This window comes from Pantherophis guttatus, chromosome 15 (assembly GCF_059756535.1).
Source record: "Pantherophis guttatus breed Tessera chromosome 15, ASM5975653v1, whole genome shotgun sequence".
NCBI lineage: Eukaryota > Metazoa > Chordata > Lepidosauria > Squamata > Colubridae > Pantherophis > Pantherophis guttatus.
In genome coordinates this window covers 3,742,821-3,759,041 of record NC_142077.1, presented here as the reverse complement: position 1 = coordinate 3,759,041, position 16,221 = coordinate 3,742,821, and the positions used below count along the sequence as shown (strand labels likewise).

Genomic DNA, 16,221 nt, shown 5'->3' with positions numbered 1-16,221 from the left:
TTTTTTGGGGGGAAAAACTGGACGACACTTGGTACTCTGTACACAACACTAGTGTGTTCTTTGAAACTCCCGAGGAGTTGTGCAAAAAAGAACATCACAACTTCTGCTAAGCTGTAACCTGGTTTGTTAGGACTTCCTAGCCCGCTGGATTGTATGAGGCTGCCATTTTGGTATTCGCTTAACCGATGCCTAGCTTAGCCAGACAAACTTTGGGCTCAATTGTTGGTCGTAAATCGAGGACTACCTCTCCTGCGAAATGGGGGTATACTCCAGAGGCAATGAATGATTCAAATAGAAAAATAACACAGCAAAACACACCCATTCCTTAAAGGTGACAAATATTAGAGACTTATTTCAGATTCGTTTTCAGCTATGGATGAAAAATTAGATCAATGGGGGAAAAAAAACAAAACTATTCAGCGGAGTATTTATATAAGAAATTCTCCCAATAGGTTGACCTTCTATATACAACACATACAAACAGAGAATGACATACATAAACATTTTTTAAAAACGAATTACCTAAAATACAAAATGCTTCGTGGTTTCAGCAGAATATTGCTAGATTCAAAATATTTTTTTAAAAAAAATCTATGGTTTCTTGGCGAAAAGACGGGCACCGTTCTTTTTAAATCCGCAGCAGGAACTCGAAATATCCCAACGCAGAGTTCACATTCCAATGGGACACGACAATCGTCTTGGGAGGAGGAGACGAGGAAATCGGGGGCCGCAAACACCGAGAAACTACAGTATATTCCCGGTTTGGATTTAGGATTTTTTTTAAAAAGATGGAACTTTGGCCTTTCTCCAAAAGAATTTCCAACACCTTGGTACCTTGGAAAATACTGCCCAAGTCTATCAAAAGAAGAACATAGGAATTTTTTTAAAAAAAAACAGGGCCCTGGGTTCAAGCTTGGCCGTTACATAGCAACGAATCCCCATCTTTCAGCAATTTGCTAGAAAATCCAGTCTTCCGCAGAAGAAAGAGAGATTAAATCTGTACTTGCTCCCCCCGATGGCAGGGTGTGGGGTAGAGAGACCCTTCGACCCCCTTTAAGTCCAGCAGGCAGACATTTTTCTGCTAATCCAATGCATTCAAGGCAGCTGAACCTCTAAGGCAGGGGTCTGTAACCTTCAACACTCCAAAGAGCCATTTGGACCCGTTTCCCACAGAAAAGAAAACACCGGGAGCCACAAAACCCTTCCCGTGCCTGACTATTCCTTGAGCGGCCGCAAAACTAGCATATGTAGTTGAATTAAACGTTCTGTTTTCTTCTGAAACTTTTCTTTCCTTGGATTTATCCATGGTCGGCCTACCGGGGGTTGAAAAGCTCAATAAATCGCGTGCCGGCGGGTGTCGCACATTGGCGGTTGTGACGCCTTTTTTGAGTGACAGGGAGCCGCAGCAGAGGGGTGAAAGAGCCACATGCGGCTCCAGAGCCACAGGTTGCTGACTCTTGCTCTAAGGGTAGGGGGGCCTGTCATCCCCAAAGCTTTATTTTTCACCTTGGATACTTCAGACACGGAGGGGTGGGTGGGGAGCAAGGATCTGATTTCCATTTCCTCGAAAAGTCCAACGGTACTCAGAAAGCGGCAGGAGACACTGGATCCAAACTCCGATGATCAAATTTCCCTTCTCCACCGCGACTTCGGTCCGTATTCTCCCTGTTCCCCTATCGAAGAGACCGCTATGACTGCTCGGGGGAGGAAGTACCGGTGGACGCGTCCCCCGGGTTCTCTTGCGCCTCCATGGGGCAGTTTTGGGATGATCCGGGCAACCTGGGAGTTTCGTTCCGCTCCCTCGCCGAGGCTGCCAGTTCACAGGCGCCGCCGTCCAGTTTCTGGCCCGCTGACGGAGTCTCGTCGTGAGGCTTGGACATCCGGATGGCCTCGTCGTAGGAGGGGGGCATCTCTATGGCGTAGAGGCTGTAGGCTGGAGGACAAGCCGTGTTCCTATCCGGGTCTCCAAAAGGCAGTGAGAGGGAGACGTTGGGAGGGTACTGGAGGGAGCTGTACGCTGTAAAAAACAATGAAGCAGAAAGATTAGGCTGTCCTGCGGTGTTTTATTTATTCATTTATTTTTATTTTTAATACAAGAAAATGTACAGGGCCGTCCAATTCCCTCTTTTTTTCCCCTAATTTTATTTTATTTTAGTACAAATAATCCATTTTACATTAAACAGTGTGTCGTCTGGGTAACAATGTTTGTGCAATAACAGTTAAAATTTACGATCATATTCATTATTTAATCTATTTTTAACTTAATACCAATACATTAAATATCTAATACTTTACGTCTACTTTTTAATTTGCTTAACTCTATTAATTCTATTAACTATTTTCTATATTTTACTCGTCTACTTTTATTTCTAATGTTTATATTTGTCCTCTAACCATCGATAAAATGTTCCCCATGTTGCATAATAACCAGTTTGTTCTTTCTCTTTCATTGCCAGTGTTAATCTATTCATTTCCGCACATTCTACTATTTCCTTATCATATTCTCCTCTGTAGGAATCTCTTCACTTTTCCAGGTTTGTGCAGATACAATTCTAGCTGCGGTTATTACATGAATAATCAAATATACATTTTCTTTGCCTCTGAGCGACTCCGCTGAAAGCTGAAAACGAGAAGAATAGAAAAGCAATATAGTCTTCAGCTCCCGACCACAACTGAACGCAACATTCCCTCATTGCTAAGTGAGACAGTTGGTCCGTTGAATTTTGACCGGTTTTACGACCTTTCATCCCACCGTTGTTAAGTGAATCATGACAACGGTTAGGTTAGCCACCCGGTCGTTAAACGAATCGGGCTTCCCCTTTGACTTGGCTTGTCGCCGCTACCAGTTCGCCTGAACAGGTCCGAACCGGCTGAATACCAACACTGAAATTTGCTCATTTGACCGTGGAGTATGTTCATGCCTAAAACTCCAGATTTTTAGAGAATGCCAGAAAAAGAGAAGCCCGTCAGGGTTGACTTACAGGTAACCGTGCTGTGGGCGGTGCTGTCATGCTCCATGGGGATGACGGTCAGGTCGTGCGCATGGGGCGGGAAGGTTTGGCGCAGGGGCTGCTTGGTGCGGCAGCAGAATTTGGCACAGCTGGCTCCGATCCCACACATCAGGAGCAGGAAGACGGTGAGCAGGATAAGCCTGCGGGGTGAAAATGGGAAAAGTCAGTGAATGGGATTACAAAGAGAAGGGGAGGGAGGGAGGGAAGGATAAAAGATGGGAGGAAGGTAGGAAGGAGAGAAAGAGAAGGAAGGAAGGAAGGAAGGAAGGAAGGAAGGAAGGAAGGAAGGAAGGAAGGAAGGAGAAAGAAAGCAGGAAGGAAGGAGGAAAGAAAGCAGAAAGGAAGGGTAAAAGAGGGAGGGAGAGAAGGAATAAAAGAGAAAGGGAAGGAGGTAAACAGGAGAGAGGGAGGAAGACAAAGACAGAAGGAAGGAAGGGACGGAAGAAGGAGAGATAAAGCAGGAAGGAGGTAGGAAAGAAAGAAAGAAGAAGGGTAAAAAAGGGAGGGAGGGAAGGAATAAAAGAGAGAGGGAAGGAGAGAAAACCGGAGAGAGGGAGGAAGGCAAAGACAGAAAGAAGAAGAAGGAAGGAAGGAAGAAGGGAAGGAAGGAGAGGGAAAGCAGGAAGGAGGGAGGAAAGAAAGAAAGAAAGAAGAAAGGAAGGGTAAAAGAGGGAGGGAGGGAAGGAAGGGAGAAAAGAGAAAAGGAAGGAGAGAAAGCAGGAGTGAGGGAGGAAGGCAAAGAGATTTTTTACGCACATGTGTGTGTGCACGCACGTCTCCCGCCCCCACCAATTACCAATTAAGTCCTAAAAAAAAAACCCTCATAAAACTTTTGCACTATTAAGCAATCTGTTCATCGGGCAGTAACGCAGATCGGCAAAAGACAAAAAGAACAAAAAAAGAAAAAAAGAAAACGGGCACTCAGAAAGTTAGGGATTTAACATTTCTAGGTAAAACATTGCCCAAATCCTTAATGATTCACACAAAAGAACTACCCTTTGTAATGTTATCATCTGACTTCTGTTTCTTAGGCCAAGTAATATATACTACTCAAAAACCAGCTGCAGACCAGCTGCCTGTAATTACTGCAGGTTCGAAATCTCGCCAAGGCTCAAGGTTGACTCAGCCTTCCATCCTTTCTAAGGTAGGTTAAATGAGGACCCAGTTTGTGGGGGCAATAAGCAAAAGTATGAAGGCTATTGCTTAACGCATTGTAAGCCGCCCTGAGTCTCCGGAGAAGGGCGGCATATAAATCAAATTAAAATAAATAAATAAATAAAGGGAACACAAGCAGAAGACACCCAAGATCTGAATGAATGAAATAGCCTTATTAAATACTTTGTTTGTTACATACAGTAGTTTTGTGTTCCCTTTAGTTGTTTGAGCAGTGTATAAACTACTGTACGTAAAGAACAAAGTATTTAATAAGGCTATTTCATTCCTTCAGATCTCGGATCTGCTTGTGTTCCCTTTATTTTTTTTTTGAGCAGTATACATTGCAGCTTGAATGAATGACCTGATTTTCCTCGCAGAGGATGGCAGCAACACGAAACTGGGAAGCCAGTTGATTGCTTCACTTATGCGGTTTCTGCAAATTAGTGGCTGAATGCAAACAAGACGTCGTATTTCATCACCTTAAAAACACGATTCCTGTTGTTTTATTCTTTCAATATTCCCCCGGAAGCAACAGAGAGAAGTAGGTGGAAACCTGACCTCATCCTGAAATATGCCAAACATCCCCCAAAAGCCAAGTCAGAATGAGTCGAAGGGCCTGCCCCGCGCTTGACTTCTTCCACCAACAAAACCCGGTCATCTGAATCACGGCAAAGAGGAAAATCCGCCCACTTTTTTTTTTTTCCGGGTGCGGCAAACTTCTCAAGTTTCTAACAGCCCAGGATGTTGACCCACAAACTTGGTGTGTTGTTGAGTCACACACACCCTCAGCAGGCAGGAATTTTGACAAGAATTGAGAAGAGAACCGATGAATTCATCCGAAGAACAAAGGCGGAGGAGGACGGGCCCTAGAAGAACCAAATCGTTTTTTTGTTTTTGTTTTTTTGCCTTTAATTGTTCACCTCTGGGATCGTCCCAACTAACAGAGAGGGTTGGCGTAGTCTCTGCTCCTGCTCAGGTTGAGCGTACTACAAATCTCAACATTCCCAGCCATTACTATATTGTAATTCCACCATAGAGTAGTGGACAAAATTGTGGAAACCTTTTGGGAAAAGTTGTATTTTTTGAGGTTTGATGGCTAATAACATCACTCTTTTTTTTTTTGGAGTTTCAAGATCATCCTATTCCACTGCTGGAATGGCCTGGGAATAGCCCCGATCTTCACCCAATTGAAAATCTGTGGATTTTCTGACTAAAGAAACCTGTTAGCCAGAAACGACCCAGCAATAAAACCCAGTTAATAGAAACCATCATTCAATCTTGGTTTCACATTATAACAGCTGTAGAACACAAAGTCTTGGTTCAGTCCATGGAAAGACGTTGTAAGGCCGTCATTCATGCTAAAGGTTACCCAATTAAGCATTAACTGACATGGGGATCATTTTTACATATCTCGTTTTTTTTTCTACGTGTTTCAGTTTTCTCCTTTGTAACTGCTATTCTAATGGCAAATCCTTCATAAAAGTTATGGCATTACATTCTTGATTAAATACTCTTTCCATGGATATATAAATTTTATAGGGTACTACTCCAAAATAAAGTGGTGTTATGAACTAGTTTTAGAAAATACACTTTTCCCAAAAGGTTTCCACAATTTTGGCCAGTAGAATAGAATAGAATAGAATAGAGCAGAGGAGAGGAGGGGAGGGGAGAGGAGGGGAGAGGAGAGGAGTAGTGTATAGAATAGAGTAGAGCAGAGTTGAGTAGAGTAGAGTAGTGCAGGATAGATTGGAATGGAATGGAATGGAATAGAATAAAAGAGAAGAGAAGAGAAGAGAAGAGAAGAGAAGAGAAGAGAAGAGAAGAGAAGAGAGAAGTGAGAATGGAATGGGATGGGATGGGATGGGATGGGATGGGATGGGATAGGATAGGATAGGATAGGATAGGATAGGATGGGATAGGATAGGATAGGATAGGATAGGATAGGAGGAGAGGAGAGGAGAGGAGAGGAGAGGAGAGGAGAGGACAGGACAGGACAGGACAGGACAGGAATAGAGTAGAGTAGAGTAGAGTAGAGTAGAGTAGAGTAGAGTAGAGTAGAGTAGAATAGAATAGAATAGAATAGAATAGAATAGAATAGAATAGAATAGAATAGAATAGAATAGAATAGAATAGAATAGAATAGAATAGAATTTTTTATTGGCCAAGTGTGATTGGACACACAAGGAATTTGTCTTGGTGCATACGCTCTCAGTGCACTACTGCAAATCAATTTGTAGGTTTGCCTGAATTTCTGTGTATGCAGGGATACTTCTACGCAAACATAAACACAGAAATATATACCCCTTTTTCTACTCTAATGCAGGTAGTCCTTGACTTACAACCATTTGTTTAATATCCAGAGTAACGACACTGAAAAAAAAAGTGTCTCATACACATTTACATTCACAACTGCTACAACATCCCGACATTCACACAATCAAAAATTCAGATGCTTGGCTTGGTACTTATGACGGTTGCGATGCCCCCGAGGTCACGTAATCACTTTTGGGGACCTTCCAAGAAGCAAAGTCCATAGGGAAGCCGAGATTCACTTAACAACCATGTGACAGGGATTGACTTAACAACTGTGGCAAGAAAGGCCGTAAAATGGGCCAAGACCCACTTTTAAACCAATGTCAACATTGGCAAGTACCACCCCCCTCCCCAAATATAAAGGCAGCCCCCCAACTGGAAAAGACTATTTTGCCAGCTAAGTCTCCTTCTGGAGACTCTGGATTCAAATCTTGGTTTATTCCTAAAGGCGTGGTTAAAACAAGCCACATTTTAGCACCCTCTGAGAGACATCCAGGACTGGGTTTGAATTTCGGCGAGCTGTTGCTGAAACAAAAGACGCTTCAGGAACGATTAAAAATAAATAAATAAATAAATACAACTTACCAAACGTACCACAAGCTTGTCCAGCTGGTCCCTTGTTCGGAACATCTGCAAGGGAAGGAAGTCACTGATCAATCATCAAATCACTCGATCCAGCTCACACACACACCTGATCCAGCGCACCCACAACAAATAAGAAAAAGGCAGGCCGATTTTGTTCACTTCCAATTTGGAGGCGAGTAACTGGAAGGCAAAAAACCACCAGGGAGATTCGACACAATTCTAGGCTGCATCAACAGAGGGAATAGAATCAAGATCAGGTGAAGTGTTGAGACCACTTTATAAGGCCTTGGTAAGGCCATGATTGGAATCCTGCATCCAGTTTTGGTCGCCATGATGTGAAAAAGATGTGGAGACTCTAGAAAGAGTGCAGAGAAGAGCAACGAAGAGGATTAGGGGACTGGAGGCTAAAACATATGAAGAACGGTTGCAGGAACTGGGTATGTCTAGTTTAATGGAAAGAAGGATTAGGGGAGACATGATAGCAGTCTTCCAATATCTCAGGGGCTGCCCCAAAGAAGAGGCAGTCAAGCTATTCTCCAAAGCACCTGAGGGCAGGACAAGAAGCAACGGATGGAAACTAATCAAGGACAGAAGCAACTTAGAACTAAGGAGAAATTTCCTGACAGTGAGAACAATTAATCCGTGGAACAACTTACCACCAGAAGTTGTGAATGCTCCAACACTGGAAATTTTCAAGAAGATGTTGGATAATCTGGCGTGGTGTCGGGTTTCCTACCTAAGCAGGGGGTTGGACTAGAAGACCTCCGAGGTCCCTTCCAACTCTGTTATTCTATTCTAACACCACCTTGTAAATATTTGAAAGGTATACCCAGGTAGTTCTTGACTTATAGCCATTCGTTGAGTGGCCAAAGTTCCAACGGCACTGAAAAACATGGCTTGTGGCCAGTTTTCAGACTTACGACCGTTGCAGCATCCCCATGATCAAAATTCAGACGCTTGGCAGGTGACTCGTATTTATGACCGTCGCAGTCTCCTGGGGGGGGGGCAGGTGTCATGTGAGCCTCTTTTGCGGCCTGCTGACAAGCCAAGTCAACGGGGACTTAACAACTGAAGTGATTCACTTAACCACTGTGGCAAGATAGGCCCTAAAATGGGAGCAAAACTCAGTTAACAACCGAAGTTTTGGGCTCAGTTGTGGTCGAAAGTGGAGGACTCCCTGGGTACCTTCTCAAAGATGATAACTTAAAATTGACTTACTCTTGGTGGCCGCTGCAGAGGATCTCACAAAAGGAAGGCACAGCCTGGTGGAGAGGATGGAAAAATAGAATATTTAGCACAGGAAAAGGAAGACAAGAGGGCAAATCCTGAATCCTAATTTGGTGGCTCTTAAAAACAGACAGCGGCTAAAAAAAACACTCTTTGTTAATCTGATGGATTTGAGAACCAGACTCAAGCAGTACAGGACTAATCATCCACGACTCAGATCTCCCTGAGCGGTTCACAAAATTATACCCTGATATTCAAGATTTCCTGCCTTGAGTTCTTGAATTAATTACGTTCTGGATTTACAGAGTGACCCGAGGAGAGTTTCAATTCATATTGAATGGAATGGAATGGAATGGAATGGAATGGGATGGGATGGGATGGGATGGGAGGGGAGGGGAGGGGATGGGATGGAAGATAGAAGAATTCATGACTTGCATCTATTCTTGGAATAGAGTAGAGTGGAGTGGAGTGGAGTGGAATGGAATAAATAGAATAGAATAGAATAGAATAGAATAGAATAGAATAGAATAGAATAGAATAGAAATATGAGAGTTGGAAGGGACCTTGGAGGTCTTCTAGTCCAACCCCCTGCTTAGGCAGGAAACCATATAGTACCGTTATTGAGGGATTGAGTTCAACCAATAATTCAAACAAACCCTCAAAAACGAGCCAAAGTTAAATTCAACCAAGCATCCTTCACAAATGCAGATGCTAAAGCCCAATGTTTTTCAACCGCTCGAAGATATGCGCGGACCTCAACTCCCATTGGCTGCTTGAAGAGATGTGGACTTCAACTCCCAGAATTCCCCATGCCTGGGGAATTCTGGGTAGTTGACGTCCCACACAAATCTTCAAGCAGTCCAGGTGGAGATACCCTGCTGCATTTGGCTTGAGGACAAACTCAAAAAAACAAAACAAAACAAAAAAAACCCACAACACAGTTGTATGAACACAACACATACGCACTGCTGGTGCATATGAAAACATTGGAAATCAGGTTTGTTCTGGACTCATTCTGACTGGAAGTTCTTCCCTAACCGGAGATCTGCTTGACGACAAAGAAAAAAAAAAATCTGCTGTCATTCACTCAACCTGAAATGCACGTTCTTCACCGCTCTACCAAAATAAGACTAAAGAGACGGACTATTGAGCGTATTTATTCAACTTTGGACTATAAACTCATTTATTGCAACCGGGGGTGGGTGGTGGGTGGGAGTGCCTTAGGATTGTCCAGCAAAACACACACAGCTCGGCTAAAAAAAAAACAACCCAGCAATTTTTCCAAATTTTTAGGAATTTCATCAAGGCTAGTCAAACCTGCAAAAATCTAAAGGGTTTGTTTTTTTTTTAAAAAAATAAAGCTTTTGTATGAAACGAAACCACAGGCTGATTTACCGATTACAAATTTCCGATTCAGGACAGGGAGGGAGGGAGGCAGGTGGATTGGCCAAGCTGTGAATTATTCCCAAAATCAGTATCGGTTTGGATTTAACCAATGGGTCTCCAGGATGGAGAAAAAGAAAAGAAAAGAAAAGAAAAGAAAAAAGGAAGGAAGGAAGGAAGGAAGGAAGGGAGGGAGGGAGGGTGAAAATGAAAAGGTGAGAAGGAAGGGAGAGAGGGAGAAAGAAAGGGAGGAAGGGAGGAAATGGAAATGAGAAGGTGGGAAGGCAGGAAGAAAGGGAGGGAAGAAGGAAATGGAAATGAGAAGGAAGGAAATGGAAATGAGGGAGGGAAGAAAGGAAGTGGAAATCGGAAGCTGGGAAGGAAGGAAGGAGAAAGAGAAGGGGAGGAAGGAAGGAAGGAAAGAATAATAGGAAGGGAGGGAGGGAGGAAGGAAGGAAGGAAGGAAAGAAGGGACAGAGGGAGGAGACGGAAGGAGAAAATGGAAATGAAAAGGTGAGAAGGAAGGGAGAGGGGGAGAAAGAAAGGGAGGAAGGGAGGAAATGGAAATGAGAAGGTGGGAAGGAAGGAAGAAAGGGAGGGAAGAAGGAAATGGAAATGAGAAGGAAGGAAATGGAAATGAGGGTGGGAAGAAAGGGAGTGGAAATCAGAAGCTGGGAAGGAAGGAAGGAAGGAGAAAGAGAAGGGGAGGGAGGAAGGAAAGAATAATAGGAAGGAAAGAAGGAAGGAAGGGGTGGAGGGAGGGACGGAGGGAGAAAATGGAAATGAAAAGGTGAGAAGGAAGGGAGAGAGGGAGAAAGGAAGGAAGGGAGGAAATGGAAATGAGAAGGTGGGAAGGAAGGGAGGGAAGAAGGAAATGGAAATGAGGAGGTGGGAAGGAAGGAAGGAAGGGAGGGAAGAAGGAAATGGAAATGAGAAGGAAGGAAATGGAAATGAGGGTGGGAAGAAAGGAAGTGGAATCAGAAGCTGGGAAGGAAGGAAGGAAGGAAGGAGAAAGAGAAGGGGAGGGAGGAAGGAAAGAATAATAGGAAGGAAGGAAGGAAGGAGAAAGAGAAGGGGAGGGAGGAAGGAAAGAATAATAGGAAGGAAGGAAGAAAAAAGAAAAGAAAGAAAGAAAGAAAGAAAGAAAGAAAGAAAGAAAGAAAGAAAGAAATCATCGAAGGATGACAGATTTAAGCCCGCTCCCCTCCCATTTTTTCCCCCGGGACTCTTAAAGTTTGCTTTTACAGATCGGATTTCTGGTTCCCAAGAGACGCAGCCCCTTAGGATGGACCCGGGGGTTCCGCGGGTCGTGAGAAGCCGGCTTCCTCCCTCCCACCTGAAGCATCCTCCGAGAGGCGCCTGGGACCTGAAAGCCACTCACCTGCGCCCCGAGGGCGGCTGCCAAGAACGGGAAGGAAGAGCCCGGGCTGGCTCGGCGGGGGGAAGCCATGGGGCCCGGCCGAGGCAGCCTTTGTCTCGGACACGAGCCCAGAGCGCCGCCGATCGCGCAGGGGAGCCAGGCAGCCCGAGCGGGGGGAAAAAAAGGGAGGCGGCGCCCGCTTAGCCAAGGGTATTCCTCGGCCAGGAGCCACGCCCCCTCCCGGCCTCGGCCACGCCCCCTCCCTGCTTATTCCCCCCACCCCCACCCACCCACCCACCCCCCCGCCGGCTTTGTTCGGCCCCCGGGCGCTAATGGGGGACACACGGGGGTGGGGTGGGGGGAGGAGGACAGGCGGAGGGGTGGGCTCGGTCTAGCAGGAGGGTGTTTGGGGGGGGGGAAGGATCAGGAGGATGGGTTGGGGAGTCAAGGATGGTGGGATGACCCCCCCCCCAAAAAAAAGCCCTGGCTAAGCCTCTATGGTCCCGATGTCTTTTTAATAAAATTATGCCTGGGAAAAGTGCCATCAGATGCCGCCTGGTTTTGGGCGACATTGCCTCGATCAATCAATCCATCAATCAATCAATCAGGCAGGCAATCAGTCTGTCTGGCTATCTACCTACTATCTATCTTATTTGTATCTTTCTCTCTATCCCTCTGTAATCTATCTATCTATCTATCTATCTATCTATCTATCTATCTATCTATCTATCTATCTATCTATCATTATCTACCTGTCTTATTTCTATCTATCCCTCGATCCAGCTATCTACCATCTCTCTCTCTCTCTCTCATCATCTATCTACCTACCTGTCTTATTTCTATCTATCCCTCTATCTATCTATCTATCTATCTATCTATCTATCTATCTGTCTACCTTATTTCTATCTAGCCCTCTATCCAGCTATCTACCATCTCTCTCTCTCTCATCATCTACCTACCTACCTCTTATTTCTATCTATCCCTCGATCCATCTACCTACCTACCCACCTACCTTATTTCTAGCTATCTCTCTATCCAGTTATCTACCATCTCTCTCTCTCTCTCATCATCCATCTACCTACCTGTCTTATTTCTATCTATCCCTCTATCTATCTATCTACCTTATTTCTATCTAGCCTTCTATCCAGCTATCTACCATCTCTCTCTCTCATCATCTATCTACCTACCTACCTGTCTTATTTCTATCTATCTATCTATCTATCTATCTATCTATCTATCTATCTGCCTTATTTCTTTCTATCCCTCTATCTATCTATCCCTCTATCTGTCTATCTGTCTATCTGTCTATCTGTCTATCTGTCTATCTGTCTATCTATCTATCTATCTATCTATCTATCTATCTACCTACCTACCTACCTACCTACCTACCTACCTACCTACCTGTCTTATTTCTTTCTATCCCTCTATCCATCTCTCTCCCCCCCCTCTCTCTCTCCCCCTCTTTCTCACCCCTGCTGTCCAGAACCGTCAATAATGAGCATCGCATCTCCATCCAAGCCCTGGATCCTTTCCCCAGCTGGCTTCCCCGAGAGAAGCTGGGCTTTATCTATACTTATTTATTGATTTAAAACATCTGCATAGCTCACCCATCTTACATCACAAGTCTGGGCAGCTCCCGGCGGAGAGTTAAAACGACAGCAATATATCATTAACACATACCCTAGAGACCTATGAAAACCACACAAGCATTAGAACATGGCATCATTAAGTTCTCTGGTCAATCTCGCCCTGTCCCTGATGATGCCCTGTGCGCTGATGATGTTACCTAAACAGGTCGTGAAACACCCATAAGAAAACCACCCTTCTCAGAAATCATCAGGGACCCCACCGTCCTCCTCCTCCTCCTCCCAAACCCCCACTCCCTTCTAGCACTGATGATGGTACCTAAATGGGTCGTGAAACATCTCCAAGAAAACCACCAGGCCAAAGCCGAGCCCTCTGTGCTGATAAGGCAGTCATCCCTGCCCCTGGACGGGGCTTTTAAAAACATTTTCTCTCTGCAGAAATGGATAGGTGAACTCTAAAAATCAAAGAAAAAGAAGATTGGGAATATTTTAATAACATGGGAACGATTCTGCAAATGGTTAGCTTTACGGATTCAGAGGTTAGATGAGTGGACTTGTGCGAAATATGGACTACACGAGAAAGAAAAAACTGATGAGTAAATATTTTGATGGTTATATAATCGATACCATAATGGAAGGTAATATACTCTTCAATAACGATTGGTACGATCGCATATATCAGGGGTGAAATCCAGCAGGTTCTGGCGAACTGGTAGCGGAAATTTTGAGCAGTTCGGAGAACCGGCAAATACCACCTCTGGCTGGTCCCAGAGTGGGGCGGGAATGGAGATTTTGCAGTATCCTTCCCCTGGAGTGGGGTGGGAATGGAGATTTTACAATATCCTTCCCCTGGAGTGGGGAGGGAATGGGGATTTTGCAGTATGCTTTCCCTGGAGTGGGGTGGGAATGGAGATTTTGCAGTATCCTTCCCCTGGAGTGGGGAGGGAATGGGGATTTTGCAGTATCCTTTCCCTGGAGTGGGGAGGGAATGGGGATTTTGCAGTATCCTTCTCCCAGGAGTGGGGTGGGAATGGAGATTTTGCAATTTCCTTCCCCTGGAGTTGGGAGGGAATGGGGATAATTTTGGCAGAGGGACGGGGCTACAATCTGGTGTGGTGAAACTACAATGCTTAAGAAATGTCGGTAATTCTTATATTTGGAAAGCACGAGGCCGGCTCCAGCTAGTTTATTTAAATTTCTGAACCTTGTGCTATATTTAGGATCCTACCGCCTTCAGATTTCGGTGGCTTTCTGCCTCTGGACTAGAGTATCAAGTTCAATCTTGATTAGCTTTCGGAGCTCGATCACGGTTGGTTAGATGCTCTGACCGGAAAGTTATAAAGTCTTTCTCGAGTCAAGCGTTACAGAATGCAGAATCGTTGGGTAGTTTCCTTGGCGGTAACGTGGAAACAGGCCCATTTCTGGACTTCCGGTACTTCCAGTAGGCCCGTTTTTTGCCCTCCCCGGGCTCCAGAGGCTTTTCTTGAGCCTCCAGGAGGCCAAAAACAGCCTCCCCCGGGCACTTGAGGCCCTACGGAGGCCGGAAACAGGCCCATTTCCGGACTTCTGGTAGGCCCATTTTTCGCCCTCCCAGAGCCTCCACGCGTGCCCTGCATTTACCTGGCATCCAAAACGGGCTGCCCCTGGGAGGGGCGTGGCATGGCGGGCAGGGTCAGCCAGTCCTTGGAACAACCGGTTCGGCGAATCAGCTTAAAATTAATATCCGGTTTGCCTGAATTGGTCCGAACCGGCTGAATCCCACCTCTGAGCCCAAGGCAGGGGATTTTATACCATCTGTCAGGTGGTTGTCCAGTCTATTTTTGAAAACCTCCAACGATAGAGCACGTACAATTGCGACAGGCAATCTGTCCCATCGATTGATTACTCTGTCAGGAAATTTCTCCTTAAAGATCTTCTACCAGTTGCTTCTTGTCCTGCTCTCAGGTGCTTTGAAGAATAAGTCAACACCATCCTCTCCTCCGTGACAGCCCCTCAAACATTGGGAGGACAGCTATTATTTATTTTATTTGTTTAAATTTCTATACCGCCCTTCTCCAATATAGGACTCAGGGCGGTGAACAGCCAAAGTAAAAACAAAACATACAAAATCTAAAAACTATTTAAAATAATTAAATATTTTGGCCGCAATTAAAACAATTTCAATTTAAAATCAGTTTAAAATTTAACTCAAGCCAGCCCAGCTAGTTGAAATAAATCGGTTTTCAGGGCCCGACGAAAAATCCGGAGGTCTGTTATTGTACGTATCTCTGGGGGGAGGTTGTTCCAGAGGGTGGGCGCCGCCACAGAGAAGGCTCTCCCCCTGGGGGTCGCCAGCCGACATTGTCTGGCGGACGGCACCCTGAGGAGGCCCACTCTGTGCGAGCGTACTGGCCGGTGGGAGGCTATTGGTGGCAGAAGGCGGTCTCGTAAGTACCCCGGCCCTAAGCCATGGAGCGCTTTAAAGGTGGTCACCAACACCTTGAAGCGCACCTGGAAGACCACCGGGAGCCAGTGCAGCTCGCGCAGGAGAGGTGTCACATGGGAGCGCCTCGTCGCCCCCATAATCCCCTGCGCGGCCACGTTCTGGACCAGCTGGAGCCTCCGGGTGCACCCCAGGGGGAGCCCCATGTAGAGAGCGTTGCAGTAGTCCAGGCGGGAAGTGACGAGTGCCTGAGTGACTATGCGTAGGGAGTCCCGATCTAGAAAGGGGCGCAACTGGCGTATCAGGCGAACCTGATAAAAAGCCCCCCTGGCCACGGCCGTCAAATGATCTTCTAAAGACAGCTATCCTGTGCCCCCCTGCCCCAATCCTTCTCTCCGATAGGTTAAAAACATACCTACGTTCTTTCACGCAACACACCAAGCTATAAACAAGGCCAATTGCAAAAGAGAATTGCTCTTTCATTTCCCTTAAAACTACACCTTTTGTTCCTGGCTCTCTTTTTTTTGAAAAGGAAAAAAAAAAAAAAAAAAAAGAGGCCCGGTGCTTGTGCGTTTCAGAAAGTATGTGGCTGTTATTTTAAGACTTCCCAGCCCCACAACTCTGTTGTTTTCTATCTGTTTGCCCTTTTCAAGGGAGCAGGCACAGATCCGAGTGTGGGTGTGAGCTCGCTGAAACGCAATGGAAAAACACATGGTAATAAACTGTTTTCCTAGGTTTCAATAATTCCCCCGAACCTATTTGGCTGCTCAAGAGTTTTTCGAAAGGAAGGAAATGGGGAAACTGAGGCTTGGCTGGCAGGCGCGTGCCAGATTGGGGCAGACTGACGTTTCTTTCTGGCTGAACAGGAACTGGGGTTTGCCTATTTTCAAATTTTGCGGGGATCTTTCCAAGGGGATTCCATTAAAAACGTCAACCTACCCAGTCAGGTTGGGACGCGGTGGCTCAGTGGCTAAGCTTGTCGATCGAAAAGTCGGCAGTTCGGCGGTTCGAATCCCTGGCGCCGCGTAACGGGGTGAGCTCCCGTGACTTGTCCCGGCTTCTGCCAACCTAGCAGTTCGAAAGCAGGTAAAAAAAATGCAAGTAGAAAAATAGGGACCACCTTTGGTGGGAAGGGAACAGCGCTCTGTGCGCCTTTGGCATTTAGTCATGCCGGCCACA

The 16,221-nt window shown here is 45.6% G+C and overlaps 1 protein-coding gene across 2 annotated transcripts; it reads right to left on the bottom strand.

Moving 5' to 3' along the window:
- Positions 1 to 415: 415 nt before the first annotated feature.
- TMEM52 (transmembrane protein 52) lies at positions 416 to 16,098 on the bottom strand. 2 transcript variants are annotated; one of them, XM_087879303.1, is made up of 7 exons: positions 15,982 to 16,098; positions 12,940 to 13,075; positions 12,642 to 12,723; positions 8,283 to 8,326; positions 7,065 to 7,109; positions 2,982 to 3,151; positions 416 to 2,017 (listed from the first exon to the last, which is right to left on the bottom strand). In XM_087879303.1, the coding sequence occupies exons 2-7, from the start codon at positions 12,957 to 12,959 to the stop codon at positions 1,689 to 1,691; spliced, it is 690 nt and encodes a 229-aa protein (XP_087735429.1). In that variant the 5' UTR covers positions 12,960 to 13,075; positions 15,982 to 16,098; the 3' UTR covers positions 416 to 1,688. The 2 variants fall into 2 exon arrangements, with proteins under 2 accessions (XP_087735429.1, XP_034290734.2); XM_034434843.3 differs by lacking the exons at positions 12,642 to 12,723; positions 12,940 to 13,075; positions 15,982 to 16,098 and adding an exon at positions 11,056 to 11,270.
- Positions 16,099 to 16,221: the final 123 nt, after the last annotated feature.